This window comes from Porites lutea, chromosome 5 (genome assembly GCF_958299795.1).
Source record: "Porites lutea chromosome 5, jaPorLute2.1, whole genome shotgun sequence".
Taxonomy (NCBI): domain Eukaryota; kingdom Metazoa; phylum Cnidaria; class Anthozoa; order Scleractinia; family Poritidae; genus Porites; species Porites lutea.
The window spans coordinates 9,393,564-9,409,765 of NC_133205.1; the positions used below are offsets into that span (position 1 = coordinate 9,393,564).

General features: G+C 39.1%; 1 protein-coding gene across 1 annotated transcript; it reads left to right on the plus strand.

Moving 5' to 3' along the window:
- Positions 1-3,848: 3,848 nt before the first annotated feature.
- Positions 3,849-4,862, plus strand: LOC140937870 (galanin receptor 2a-like). Its single transcript, XM_073387440.1, has one exon. The coding sequence runs from the start codon at positions 3,849-3,851 to the stop codon at positions 4,860-4,862; it is 1,014 nt and encodes a 337-aa protein (XP_073243541.1).
- The last annotated feature ends 11,340 nt before the right edge of the window (positions 4,863-16,202 follow it).

A 16,202-nucleotide genomic window follows, 5' to 3' on the forward strand; every position in this document is an offset into this window, starting at 1 on the left:
TTGCCAGTTGCATAAACATGATAAATGCAAAAAAGATCATCGCACTTAACGACGCAATTAAAGGTGCCTTCCAGTCCGTACTGCGCAGGCTCAACGGATTGTTTTGGGTTTTTGTTTTGAAAAGTACTTACTTCAAGTAAGACTTCATCAAATGTACCAATTCGTGAAGTTTTACATGACGTGAAATAATGTCGTTTTTCTCCCGCCATCATGGATATAAACTTTGCTCTCGATGAAATTAATCGAGGAAAGAGACATCGAAGTGGCCGCACAGCCAGGACGCGACTATTTCTCGGTGTGTACATGCAATAAATACTTACCGCTTTAAGAAAAAAGGACTCATTTTCCGATACCTATCTCTTTTTCTACCATCATCTATTCTCATCTCGTGCTATTTTCCCCTTTCGAAATTCCGCTTTTCACCGAGACATGAAGCAACTAGCTGTGACTTACCCGTCATTATGGCACAGCGATTTGTTGATTACAAGTCGTTTATAGGCCAATTAGCACTATAAATCCGGCATTAATTTTTAATCCGGGTTTCTTTTAATTTCTTTGTTCAAAAGTGTTTTCTCGAAAATTTTCTCTATACTTTCTAGAGCATACAATCATTAATTTATAGAGAAAAGGAATGAAACTGAATTTGCTTTTCAAGAAATTCTAAATTCCACTTTCGCCCAAACCCAGGGTTACCTTACCCAGCTTTGACACAGGTTTTTCTTTTTTGATGCACGAATACAAATAGACATAAAACGTGCATCTAAATTAATTATGGATTCGCTTGTAACAAATCTACCGAAGATTGCAGCCAGTATTGGTCTACTTACAATTAGAAGGCATTACATGCTCGGGATTTTGCAACACTTGACATCATTTTGGGCAAGATGAAGATGGCTTTCAACTCAACTTAGTTGAATTTTTTTCTCGGGGATCAACACCACTGCACTGATTGGTGCAAGGAAAATAACCTACGCACATTGTCCATTATCCGTCACTGTCTTTGAAATGCCCATGAAGAGGTTCTCACAAGGCGGAGAAATTGCTTGTTCCTAGTCAAATTCTTCCAATGGCACCGAGGTGAAGAACGAGAATGATACTCAAATCGAATCAGGTTGCACCCGGAGACGGGGAAGAAGAGAAAGGAGGCCCTGTGGACAGGGTCCCACAACCTAGAGAGGCCAATCAGTTAATGGAGGTCGAAGGAGAGGTGCGCGAGGCATAAGAGGAGGAGAGGTAGAGTCAGTATAGGGAGGGTTGCGTGTGGAGGGTTAATATGAAGTGGACGTGGGAGAGGACTCTGGAAGAGAGCACGCGAAGGGAGAATTGGTGTGGTAGAAGAGGATGCAGAACGAAGACAGGCTAGAGTCCCGGGGCGGTACTCGACCAGTATTAGAGTATAGTTGAGCCGCTGAAGGTTTGAAACCCTGACCCTGTTTAAGACAAAAAATTCCCAAAATACATACGCTATTTGGGACAACAACTTTTATTCTATTACCCTGTTTAGGAAAAAGGACAGAACGCACGCAAGAGCAAATTCACGTTATATTAAAGTCATTGCTTTTTTATAATTGGAATATAAATAAAAAAAGTCCAAATCGATGGTGCAGGCAATACCCGAGGCAATACACTATTGACAGAGTCAAGCGAAATTATATACTTTTTAGGACAGAGAGGTCAAAAACCATACCCCGTTCAGCAGCACTGATCCCCTTATAGGTCATATACGGGAGTACCCCTCCCCTGGGGCTAGAGTCAACCAATAAATCCAAGTAAGTTTATTTCCTCCTTTCATGTAACAAGTAAAAAAGTACAGTCAAAGCCCCCATGATACTGAATCTTCAAGTTTTCAAATTACACCAAAAGGGCATTAATTTAACTGGTGTTTACTGATAGATATGTTGTTGTTGCTGTTGACGGAAGACTGTTGGTACTGTCTCTCATTTAAATGACTGCTATTAAGGTGACTCGATCCAGTTATTTTGTGAGGGTACCATCCTACTTTGAAGCTCTTTGGTATCCCCACCTTTACTTTGATCGTAAGTCTAACGTATAGTATAGATAACATATAGATCAATCTACAATATAGCATAAAATTGTTCGCGATTCGAGTAAATGTCACGTGGTTATAATGCCACGCCTCTTTGGGGTCTGAGTCAAAATTCTGCTGTAATGACCGCGCTTGGCTGACTTCCGAATGCTCACCGAGATATGATAATTTAGTATGAGAAAATAGAAGGGATTCCCGTCACGTAACGTCTCCAGCCAGCTGAGTGTACATCATGCCAAGAATTAAAACTATGTAAAAATGATATTTTTTCAATAGTAAGTAGATTTAGTGTGTAGCATTTCTCGATTTTTTTGCAAAGGCACAAGAAGCACGAGAATTGATTAAAAATCGTGGGTTAAACCTCTATGATCACGCGATCGCCTGTCTCACCGTACCAAAATTATCATATCTCGGTAAGCATTCGGAAGTCAGACAAGCGAGGTCATTGCACGCGTGCTGATCAAGAATGCTGTATCATTACAGACTAGAAACAATAGAAAACTATTTCTCAAAGCTTGTTCCATGAGTGTGTCCTTCACAGACCCTGTGCAGTTGACAACACTCAGGTTAGTCTCTCACCACATCTTCACTTTTCGTAAGAAGTCGCACGAGAGCGGCACGCGAGAGGGGCGCGATCAATACACGAAAGGATCCGCGAGAACAAGGGGTGGGGAAGGTTTTCTTTAGGGCGGATGTGATTTTCTCCTTTCCTCAGCTCCTCGCTGCTTTGCCACTCGCTCGCTCGTTCTCTTGCGGTTTGCTTTCTCTCGCGTTGGAAACTGTAAATGACTTGCTAGCATGCTAGGTGTTGTCAATCCCTTATCCTGCTAAACTGGACGAAATGCCGCTTAAAAAGTCTACTTACGCAAAATATTTTATATCTCAAATTGTCCTTGCCAACAAGCAAACCGACTGTGCCAGCTTAGAATAGAAAAGGACATACCAAAGTAAGACAATTCAGTGGCAAAATGGAAAAAAATCAGGCGCGGATCAAGAATTAATTACTGACCGATTTCCTACTTCTAGGGAGGTCTTGGGGCATGGTTCCCCGGGAATATTTTTGGATTTTAACTCCCCAAAGTCCCCTTTCCTGGGTTTCTGAGTCACTCAGAAAGGATATTAACTCAATGTCCAAACCATTTTCCATATTTCAACTTGGAAAGTTTAAGGTTTTTAACTAAAGAATATCTATTATGAAAAATATCACCGATTTCCGTAAAACACGGTGAAACCGGTGTGGATCCGGGCCTGGAAATCAACAGAGGAGTCAAGCAACAGCCGTGGACAGCTGCTTTGCACTTATTAAAATTCATCAGCACAACCTAGCTGGAAGCTGTTACAAAACAGATCTAATCAGACACAATATGTACAAATGGCAAGCAATGAAACAAAGCTAATTATGTTACCAATTCAGTTCATTCTACTTTTATTTCAAGTGCAGTAATATTTTTGGAATTCAATCTTTTTTACTATTTTCAAGTTGTACATATTAAGTTACTTTCAAATTTTCAGAAATTTTGAATATTTTGTTGGTGAGCGCTCTATAGAGAAAACAGGTGATTTACCACTTTTTTGCCGACAATTGAAAACTTTGTAGACCTCTATGATTGTCAAACTGTTGCGTTTGTTAAGTGTTCTGTCAGTTGGCCAGTTATGTAAATTATCCATTTTGTCTTTTTTTTTTTTTTTAAATTTATTCAAAGTCATTTGTGGAAAAATAACCATCATCACCGAACCTCGTTAGTCGCTACAAGTCTGTTTCTCATGCAACATTAAATAAAGAGTTTCCATTGACCAAGAGATGACAAATCAGACAAATAAATCAACCATCACTCACCCGGACGATAAGTCCTTTTCTTCGGCACAAGTCATCGCTTGGAGTTGTACTCTTGCGACTGAAGCTGTTGTTATTGTCGTGGGAAACTTGCTCATAATTATACTTTTTGCACGGCTTAACAAGAAGCTACGATCTAAGAAAAGTTTATATCTTGTTTTGAATATGGCATTTGCTGATCTGTTTCTGGGAGGTGTATGTCTCCCTATGTATGTTTATTTCCTGGCTCATGGTCAGGTTAAAGTTGATGAAAAAACTCCAACGTTTTTTACAATAATTTTCTTCGTCTTCGCACAGACATCATTCATTACCGCTGCTTTGATATCTTGTGAGAGATTTTACGCCATCTATTGGCCGCTGAAGCACCGGCAGACATTTTCTACGCGAACATACAGGCTCGTTATTTTCACAGTGTGGACATTAAGTATCCTTGGGTCTCTTTTTATAGTTTTTCTCCTGCAATTCGTAAGCCTGGTGGCTCTCAATTCTTTAGTGTGTTTAATCTTCGTGTCTGTACTTCTAATCATCAGCGGCCTGAATTTTGGTCTTTGGAGAAAGATTCAGAAACAACCTGTTCCTCATCACCAAAACAGAGCCTTACAAAGGCGACGCTTAACGAAGACCTTGTTATTAGTATCTCTCATCGCCTTGGGTTCTTGGCTTCCACCTTTTATTTATTCCTTGATATCCCTTCTTGGATATAGGATGTCTAACAACATTTCCCTCATAACGTACTTTACCTATTTCTCCAACTCCTTTACCAATCCAATAGTGTACGCACTAAGAATTCCTGATTTCAAAGACGTTCTCAGATTATGCTGTTTCACAAAACACGAAGTGATGAAGAGCGAAGAAAATGCAGCAGGGGAAGAGATGGCTGCAGATTTGACGCTAGTGATACAGAGACAAACATTGACAGTGGATCACAGTATTTTACAGCTCACCTTTGAACAAGAAATTGTACAAGATACAAAATTGTGATATACAACGGAAGAGCAACAAAAAATGGTAAAAAAGCATCATGGTTAGTCAGGACGTGGCCCGAAGAAAACAATATGGTGCCGAATTCATTTGATAACTGAATAATACTTGAAGCGAACTTCAGCTGAGCTTTGTGATCCATTTTACCTTGAACACTTTAATCATTTTTTGGCTCCTTCCCTTTTCCCGTCTGTTAGCTAGGCGATAGATTAAATCGATGTACATGTATAAACATGGCTTTAACCCTTACAAACATACCAAAAAGCGTGTTTTATTCGTTAAGAACAAATGAAGGAATATTGTTGGTTGTGCAGACAAACAGTGATGATGACAATGATTGAAAAAAACTCGTGGCAAGGGAGAAAATATCCTAATTCACTGGACATTCCGAAGGGGGGTAGCGGAGAAAGGGATCGGACCAATAAACCCTTTTTACATCCACTGATGTTGTTACCTCTGCGTACGTACCTGCGTCCCATAAGACGCAAAGATTCAACTCAACTCAACTCAACTTCAACTTTATTCATTCACTTTCAATTTACAATTATACGATAGCTTCCACCCGTGTATAGGAGAGCCTAATCGAGGCGGGGGAAGAGACACACAAATTTAAAGAAAGAAAAGAAAAAAAGAACTATTTTACAAACAGAACCAACTGTCGCAAAATAACAACTATAGTATGTATTAAGCTAATTTAATTGCATTATGATTTACACAGAGAATATAAATTTAGTTGTGTTCCTGAGCTAGTTAAATTTAAGAGCTTCTGCCTGAGAGACCGGGGCAGGCTTGGAAATAGGGGTCGGCCGATTTGGCTCAAATTTGGTACACTTAGTTACTATGGAGACTTATGCAATATGCCAAAGTTTCAGCTCCATTGCTCTTGTTTGGGCTGAGTTCTAGATGTTACCTTTTTGGGGTCCCCGAAGGCTTTATTTATAGCCCATTTTGGGCACTTTTCAATACTTTGATTACAATATCAGGGATATTTTAAGCCAAATATAAACTCACTTTTTATTATTTCTATCCCTAGGGGGTTTTATAGCAAAACATATGGATCAAAGAAATATTTCTGTTGTCTGTGAAATAATTGTTTAGTTAATGCTCTTAAAGACATTTTTAGTGAAACTGAAAATAACCCAAATTTAAGTCGGATTTACTTGAGTGCCCACTTTTGAAATAACACAATTGCGACATGAACAGAAAGTTTAGCCCTAGGTATGTAAAAAACAAGGAGAAAATACTAAGGTTACGGCTTTTTCACTGTGTGGCCTCGCTTTGAAGATGCTAATACAGCCACTTCCGGTCTAGTCTTTTTCCCCTTATAATTAAGCTTATATCGAGTATATTGGCCAAAACTTTCCGATAACTTAACCTAAATAATACTGTCTGTAGCACTTTTACTTTCTTATTCCACCTGAACGCTAAAATTGGCAAAATATGAATATGTACGGCTGGAGATGCTCACAAAGTCACTTCCGGTCCAACAGTTCACATGAGAGGATGGTTAAGTGAGGCATTTTTATATTCAAAAAATCTGTTTGGAGCTCTTTCATTTGTACATATTTCTAATTGCACTTAAAACTAAAGTTGGTTAAATATAGATATTCTCTCAGATTGCATCACTTCATCTAATTCTGGCTTCCTTTTGTGATGGGTGAAAATTACAGAAACGCGTATTTCAAAACAAAAAACTCACCCTTCCAAGCCTGGTGAAAGCTGATCGCGCAAAGGAATTTTGAAAACTTATGACGGTAAAAAGGCGCTGTTATAGCTTAACACTGTTTTCATTGTTCATGTACACCAGTCAAATTCAACAAGAATTCTGAACATATTTTCCTTGCTTTTTATCCATTAAACTTCACTATGCGTAATAGGGTGACTGTTAACGTCTTTAAGTAATTGCATTAACAATGTTCAACAGCTATCATGACAGTATTTGCAGCTCTTAGATCGGTGGGTGCAGATGTACTTGTCTAGTGCAAGAGCAAAAGTGTCCTTCCTTGCTTTGGATCCAGTAACTTCTACGTCCAGCGACAAACATGCCTTTTTCAGTGTATCTAGTCGAAGGGTTTTGATCTTTCCCTCTGTAGCTAGATGACATAAATTATGCCCCTGGAACAAAATTGGGTGATCTGCCTGTACCTGACTTTCTATGACAAGCTGCAACAGTTGTAAGTTTTTGTCCTGAATGTTTGTATCCTCATCCTCAGTTTCAATACCATGGTTTCCTTCATCAATGTTCTTTGCACGCTGAGACTTTGAGAGATTTGAGAAAAAACTTGCAATCTGCTTTGAGGTACGCCACTCAAAAGGTTGGAATAATAAGCCACCAGTCGTGTTTCTTACATGTTTCATTTCATGTTCAACCTGTTTTGGATCTGCTTTGTTGCCTGTCTTAGCTCCATCATTGAACCTTTGGATTAAGTAGTTTCTAACGTCTTCAGACATCCGGCTTGACTTTTGGACGGTCTTAAGCGCCCATCCCTCAACTGCTTCTTGGCAATCCAAAACGCCTTCATTACCAGCCTGCATTGGTGGAAAAGTGCGCTGTTTCTGTAAGCTTACGTTTGATAAGATGCTGGCCCACTTTTTCTTGATGACATCGTACGCAGTGTCTTGCTCCTCCACGAAGAGATGGCGTTCCGCATCTAAATGATACTGAAGTTCTTTGTAGGTAGAAAACATCTTAACACATCCTTCTTCCTCACAAGAGAACAGGCCGGGCGAAATGGAGGAATGTCCAGCCACTGAAGCCCCAGAGCAATTAGATGGTGACAAAAACGGATTAAGAAGTTTTATTGCTGTAGCTCCTTGAGCATTGGTTGTAAGGGAAGAATACGGATAAAAATGACCTTCCCCAATCTGATATGCTCTCCATGCCCGAATACCATCATCAAAGAACATAAAATTGTTCAGGTAACTAATACCTGGGATCTTTTTCACCTGTGAATTTTGGGTCGATTTATCAATTACAACGACTGCAAAACGACATCCCCTAACGCCTTCATGAGATTCAAGGGCAATTTTCATTTCTTCCGCAGTAGTGATGTCATGGCCCTCATTTACCCACCGTCGCATGTGGGTTTTCATCGAGGCAATTCTACGGTCGCAAACGTCTTTGCCCGATTGCGGATCAGAGAAATCCTAGCGCTTAAACTCCACTCCATGCCTTTCCCTCATGGCTTTGAGACTCAAGAGAAGCTCAGTGTTGTGATAACAACCGGAGTTATCAGAACGTAGGAAAAATTTGGTGATGGATGGGTCTTCCATCTTAATTACGCTAAGAACGTGTTCGACTATTGACGCAACGCTGAACCAATCCTGGGTACAGGAGTCAAAGATGTGAACAAATGTGTCCACCTCAACTCTGTCCTCATCTTCGCTAGCTCTCTTAATCGAACAGGTCACATGCCAGCTTCTCCCACGCTTACCATAGAAGTCGTCCATCCTTTCGCGGAACTTCATTGGCAGAAATTTCATTGCCCAGTCCTTGATCAAAAGGGTGCTTTCTTTATTAAGGTTAGTTAGGACGTCTTGCTTAGCCTTTTCCTGGACTACTGTGCGAAGCAAATGCGCCTTCCATAAGAGGATGGAATTTGTGGCCTGTTTATGGTCATACTGAGATCTAGCCCTTTGTTCTCCTGTCAAGGAAACGTTCTTGTCATTTAACTTCTCATCGATTTTTTCAACTAAACAAGTAAGCCGTGCACATTCATGACAGGATAGTTCATGCTCATGGTTGCATGAACTAGAGTAGTCACTATTATTCGGATCACTGAGCGAAAACGTGGTACAGTGATCTTTACATCTCTCTTTGCTGCCCGTGTGAGTTTTGTAATCCGTCTTGAGGTATCTCTTACCAGCCTTTAGATTTTGTTTGATAGAATTTGCCCAGGTGACATCGACCCCGTTATCTTGCAGCACGTTTACAATGGATTTCAACTGATCGAAAGCCTCCGCACCTTCTGTGGCGATGTAATCAAGTCCTTGTAACGAGACCTGCTTTGAAGCAGAGCATGCCTCCAATATCCGGAAGAGTGTACGTTCACTGTATGGGTCAAAAGCTACGCTGTCGCAGTAGCTTTGGTATTGCTTGATGATTCGGGATGGAATCAAATTTCATATTGCCGCTGGTATAAGAAGTTTCTCTCCGCTATCCAACTTCAACGACTTTGTACCATATGATACATCTTGCAAAAGGGAAGATGAAGAAATAAAATCTAGAAAGTGATCAGTTTTCGTTGCATCAAGGCGCACTCTAATAATTTCTGGAGCATTGCTTGGTTTTCCTGGTCCTCTCAAGTCGGCGTGTCTGCGGGCATCATCGATTTGTCGTTTAGAAATACCTGGAATAATCTCCATTAGTTGGCTTTTGCTAAATGCATTTACAAACAATGATAGTATTTGCATTCGGGTGTGTCTGTTATCAGCTAACTTGCAAGCCTCCACTAGCCTTTCTGCGATGTCGTCAGGCTTTGATTGAGAAAACGGCATGGATTTCACTGTAGCAAACCACAAATCGGCTTCACTTCCAGTAGCGAGACAGTTGAAAGCTGTTTCAATAACCTCTCTAGCCTTACGCACGTGATAACCCTGTTGCCGCTCACCAAGTTCAGGCCATGGTAACCTCGATGTACTTTGAATTGGACTTACCCTACCTTCAGAAATTTGGACAATTGCATCACTTAGCAAGCATCGTTTTCTTTTCAATTCTTCTGCTTCGTCAATGTAAAGGCTACATTCAAAGCTTGTTTCCAAAGTTGAATCCAGAGAAAAATCTAAGAGTGACGAACAGTGGGTACCTGACATAAGTGATTTGTCTTGATCAACGTATTTCAGTACTACTTCCACCTCCTGATCCTCTCCTCCACTACACAAACCTTGTCTGCCCTGAAAATAAAATATTGATTGTAAAGGTGAGAGCTGATGAGAGAGGATAAAAACGTTACAATGTTCGATTTGGAATTTTAATTCTAGGACCAAAAACAAAAGCACCTGGTTTTCTGTCAGTGGTTGTCTTTACACGAGGTTGTCATGTAAGACTTCGGAGATGTAGCCTGCATAGCATGAGCCGGCTTTTCTTTTCTGTTTTTTCTTGGACAGGCCGCGGGAACACGCGCGTCCACGAGATTTTCTTCCTTCGCTCTAAAATCACCGGCGCCTGCTACGCAGTCTATCTTAAGAGCTGCTAAGTTTTATTTAACCCAAAATGCGTGTGTGAAAGCCTAAGTAAAATCTCAAGTAATTTTACTTTGCATCCTATTAAGGACGGAAAGTTGAAACGATTCAACAAAAGTCTCAAGGGACTTGAGAGCTTTGAGAAAGGCAAAGCATGTCAATCAATCTTAATTACGTTGCGTGAGAAAATAACCTTAAGTTAACCTGAGGTAAAAAAGAATCGGTTGTGTGTCAAGCTTTATTTTACTTGAAGTATTTAAAATTCACTTGTCTCGAAAAATATTTCTAAGCTTACTTCGGCTTTACTGTGAAGACTACTAATGCCAGCAAATAGTCACGCAATAGCAATTGTTGACATTGGGTCATGAGTTGTATTGCGCTTCACACCCCTTTCATCGCTGGAATATTTTATTTGAGTAAAGAAAAGTCTCGGTTAATTTGACTCATCTGTATTTGAGGTTAAGGACAACAGCGCTGAGGATATTTTCACCCTGAAAGACAACTGCAGTATGTTTGAGATTGAACACGTGCGATTACAATATTTACATTACCTCTAGATCTTTGGAAGTTACACTTTCGGGTGTTAAATGAAGTTCTGGAATCTTTTCGTCAAAGCAGGTCTTGCAAATGGCTTTGGAAAGAAAAGAAAAACGAGCACTGTATCAGATTTTAGATTTATTCCATGGTCCATGGTATTTGAATTCTTGAACAAAGAATATGACTTTGTTCATTACAAGGCTATCCCAAAATAACTCACGACAAACAAGAAATGTTCAGCATTACTTACGGGCAGCGATTGGTATCACGATCCTCGTTTGTTGGTATATTCTCTCTGAAATGTCTGCTGTCACCTTCTTGGGTTTTTTCAATTTGGAAATTTCACCTTTATGAAGAGGGTGTTGACATTGTCCAGTTAGTTCTCGTAAACGTGTGAATTTACGGCGGTGACGCGGACAAATCGTCATCTTCTTGATTTCCGCATTCACGACACCACACCTTCCAGCTTGATTCAGTATTAGTTTGTACTCAGGAAAATGTTGAAGTCTGTGCGAGGCTGAAGTTTTGGTGCCTCCAGCACCAACTTTAATCAAAAGGTGAGTTACATCGCGGTCTAGAGATGCTAAAGTCAGACTGACGGCTGGCTCACACAACTTTGAATTATCGCGAGCACCACAGAGGTCATCATTACTCCAGAAAGAACATCGAATTGATGACATTGTTTTTACTACCTCAGTAGTACAATTTTATACTTTTCCAAGGGCTGCCAAGAGATACTGATCATGAGAATTCATCATTAACGCAATTAAATAAGATTTTAAATTTAATTATGAGCAGCAAGTTCACGTACAGTTTCCCAGAATTTAATTTTCCCAACTTGCCACTTCTTGTAAAAGGGATTGAAGTGAAAAACTGCAGCGTAAAGTACGCTGTATCTCTTGAGATCATCGCTCTAAGCAAATTTGGGTGTATCGCGCAGTGACGTTTTGTTCTCACAAACAAGACTGCAGCAAAACCAAAACTAACGAGCAGCCGTGTAAAGCTCACCCTCCCCCGCCCCCCGCGCCCATCCTCTGTTTGTGCCTACTTATTCTCGAAGTTACAAAGAGACCTAGAGCTGAAGGCAAGTGAAACTATTTAATTTATGGACATTTTCTAGCTTTCGCGGAACCTAGATGGAAATATACGATAAAAAAACAAACAAACAAACAAACAAACAAAAACAAATGCTATATCGCTCTCAGATCACGACCTTGGGCTGCCTGTGCCCAAAGCGGGTGAGATGAGCAACAAGTCATGTAATCAGGTGTGAGTCATGGGGAATATTGGCTCAATGGAAACAAAAACAAATGTCAAACTCTGTGAAATACAGACGTAAGTCATCGCTAGAGGCAAGGACAGTTTGTGTTGCGCGCGGAACGATGTGGTAGTGAAGTGGTTGGGGAGAGAGTTAACATGAAATGAATGTAAAGGCCCAGGTTTAATTATGGGTTTTGGGTTTCTTTCTTTTTACTACAAACACTTTTTACTCAATAACAGTTTAAAATGGCGTCACTCTTTCACCAAAGGGAAATATTTGCCTAGCATATATTCGCCAGTATAGATGTTTTAAAAAACATCCTCATAATATATTTTGTCAACAAACTGGGATTCAACATGCGATCGAGTTTTGATTGCTGTCGCTTCAAAAAAAATTGTTGTTTTCCTCAATAGACTATGAAAAATTGGAAAACATATAGGCATAAAGATACATAGACAGCTTTCTGAGATTTCATTGTGAACATAAAAATACCACTTTTAATGAAAATCCTCCAATGTGGACTGTTGGACCGGAAGTGACTTTCTCCTGAAGTAGATTTTCATATCTTGCCAATTTTAACGTTCAGGTGGAATTAGAAAGTAAAAGTGCTACATATAGTATTATTTAGGTAGGTTATTGGAAAGGTTTTGGCTAACATGCTCTAGATAAGCCTTATTATAAGGGGGGAAATGATTAGACCGGAAGTGGCTGTATCAGCATCTTCAAAGCGAGGCCGCACAGTGAAAAAGCCGTAACCTTAGTATTTTCTCCTTGTTTTTTACATACCTAGGGCTAAACTTTCTGCTCATGTCGGAATTGTGTTATTTCAAAAGTGGGCACTCAAGTAAATCCGACTTAAATTTGGGTTATTTTTAGTTTCACTAAAAATCTCTTTAAGAGCATTAACTTAACAATTATTTCACAAACAACAGAAATATTTCTTTGATCCATATGTTTTGCTATAAGACCCTTAGGGATAGAGATAATAAAAAGTGAGTTTATATTTGGCTTAAAATATCCCTGACATTGTAATCAAAGTATTGAAAAGTGCCCAAAATGGGCTATAAAAAAAGCCTTCGGGGACCCCAAAAAGGGCAACATCTAGAACTCAGCCCAAATAAGAGCAATGGAGCTGAAACTTTGGCATATTGCATAAGTCTCCATAGTAGCTAAGTGTACCAAATTTGAGCCAAATCGGCCGACCTCTATTTCCAAGCCTGCCCCGGTCTCTCAGGCAGAAGCTCTTAAGTTGATGCATGATTTCAGTGATTTCAAGATAGTCATCAGATTTAGATAAAATTTCAAAGAGCTTATTCCTTATCTTTTTCCGAAAGGTAGATTTTGGTAAGTTTCTCATATGTGAGGGTAAAGAATTCCAAATTTTTGGTCCACCTCTTAGAAAAGAACTACGCATTTTTTCAAGCCTTGAGTGTTCGGTATAGAAATCATCATTGATAGAGGATCGGGTAGGATATGAGTGCACCTCAGAAATCCTAGTAAAGGCTCTCTTGATATTTTCAGGTGCAGAATTGTTAGCAACGTCCCACATGATACTACAAAGACAATCAAAGTAAATAAAGGATAGGGGAAAGACTTTTGATTTAAAGAAAAATGGTACAGCATGTTGCTTATAATCCGTAAAGTAAATCAGGGGTAGGGCTCGTTTTTGAATTAAGAGTATATTATTTAAATAAGTTTTAGGTGCAGAGCCCCAAGCACAGATGCCATAATAAAGATAGGGGTTGATAAGGGCTTGAAAGAAATTTAAGAGGGGACGTAATGGAATACTATGTCTAAGCTTTGCTATAGAATTCCCACGGTTCTACTTATCTTTAAACAGATTAGATTAATATGGTTTTTCCAGGAAAGTTCATAATCAATCAGAACACCAAGGTATTTGACAAAATCTTTCTTTTCTAAGGTACTCAATGCATTTATAGCTGGATCATAAGCTTTGATGGAGGGATTATATGTTAGACATTTCTGCCGAGTACGGAAAAGCACGAAATTAGATTTTTTGAAATTAAGGGTTAGCTTATTGGCTAAAAGCCAGTCACTGACATTACTTAGTTCAGAATTAACTATCTGTTCAAGATTATGGAGGTTCTTGTTTGCATAAATAATACTTGTATCATCAGCAAATAAATAAAACGAAAGATGCTTTGAAGAATTTGCGATGTCATTCACATACAATAAGAATAAAAGTGGGCCCAGCACAGAGCCCTGTGGAACACCATACAAAGTTGTTTCACTGTTGCAAATATAAGAGCCATTTGAAGTGGTTTGTTTCCTATAGGTTAGGTAAGATCGGAACCAATCATTAACAATACCTCTGATGCCACAAAAATCAAGTTTTTGAAGAAGAATATAGTGATCAACAGTATCAAAGGCTTTTTTCATATCTATAAAGAGTCCACAGGTGAATTTACCACTATTCATATTACTCTGAATTGTATTAACAATATCCAGAATTGCATGTTGAGTATTATGACCACTCCTAAAGCCATATTGGGAGTTAATCAATATATTGTGCTTAATGATAAATTTACTGAGTCTTTGATACATTAGTTTTTCAAATATCTATTGAATATAGACAAAAGAGAAATAGGCCTGTAATTGCTTGCGCAGGACTCATCATCACCTTTATAAACTGGCACAATCTTGGCAAGTTTTAGTTTGCTGGGATGTTTACCTTGGATGACAGATAAAATGTAAATGTTAGCAAGTGGCTGGCTAATAATGTGTTTGCAGCCTTTTAGGATTTTAACAGGACAAGAGAACATGCCATAAGACTTGTAGAGGGGCAAGGCCTGAATTTGGGCACTGACATCATTGGGAATAATGGGTTCAAAGTTAAAAGAGTTTGGCAAACGGTTGTTAGTGAGATATTCATCAATCGATCGATCGATTGACCTGAAGTCGTCTTTGTAGAAAACCCTGTTCGTGTGATTTCTGTGGCTGTTAATGTGGCTGTTGTTTAACGATGCATATTTGTTTTAGTCCCCTCATTTTTGTTGTTTAAATAAGAGGACTATATTTTAATTTCAGTAAACTGTGATAAAGAGTTTTGGAGTGTGTCTTCAAATTCAGTAACTGCCTGGTTAGACCAGACCAAACATTTTCAATTTAGAACTCGTTGTTTTTTGAGCTGGGACTCATTATGGGTAGGTTATTTGATTATTACTTGAACATACCACAAAATCAAGGGCAAATCGCTCTGATTTTTACATCAAATAGACGTTTTACACGATACACGCCATCCTTCTACGCGCTAACAGACTGACTTTGGGATGAAAACCATAGTATTGATTTTCAAAGCACAGTTTTTGGAAACCAATTATGTGACCACCTGTAAGTTCCATCCCTTCGGAGAAAGCTACTCGCCATTTTAAGCGAACACTGCACGAGGATATCTTTTATTATTGCATTGTTTTTTGACGTTGTTGTTGTCGTCGTCGTAGTAGTTGCTTAAGGTCCCTAATTTTCATTCAAAAGTTGGATAGCGCTATCCACCGGAAAAATCGCTATCCAGTGGATAAGTATTACAAAAACTAATTGCGTTATTCACTGGATAGAGATTTATCCAGTGGATAGCGCTACCTATCTATTTTAAGCGAACACTGCATGAAGATTTTTTTTATTAGTGCATGTTTTAAGTACTCAAGACGCCTGAATTCCAACAATTCTTGCTTTAAAAACAATACCAGTGTCAACGATATTCTTATGTTAAAAGTGAGAGCTGCAGATCGATGCAAACCATTCGATGTCGTCGTAATGACAATTTTCATTGAAAGCAATTGTCATTCAAGAAGGAGATTTTAATAGACCTTGTCACGGTTTTCGACGCCATCTTGACGAGTAGGCAAACGCGTGAGAAATTACAGTGTTTGTATGAGAATCTAATGTCGAATAATTTCCGTAAAACGGCTGTTCTGAAAAAAATATCAATTTGTAAACTAAAGCTACAAAGCAAAGGATTGTCCTAAAACATTTTGGGGGCGTACCTGTGCTTAAATTTCTCCAGAGGCTTGCTTTAGATTTTCCATATATTTCTCTGTAATTTTCCCGGGACTTTCTTACAGACAAATGTATAGAAAATTTTAAAAAGTAGCTGTAAGTCTTCTAATGTATGTAACGCCCTCAAATTTTTTCAGGAGAATCCTTCGGAGTGAAGCTTTAGTTTACAAATCATATTTTTTTCAGAACAGCCGTTCTACGGAAATTATTCGACATTGGATTCTCATACAAACACTGTTATTTCTCACGCGTTTGCCTACTCGTCGAGATGGCGTCGAAAACCCTGACAAGGTCTATTCCAGTTGAACCTATAATTAAAGTAACGGCGTACAGTGTGAACACAA

Excerpts from the sequence above, each read along its gene's own strand:
- LOC140937870 (XM_073387440.1), top strand. The coding sequence starts at position 3,849 with ATGACAAATCAGACAAATAAATCAACCATCACTCACCCGGACGATAAG.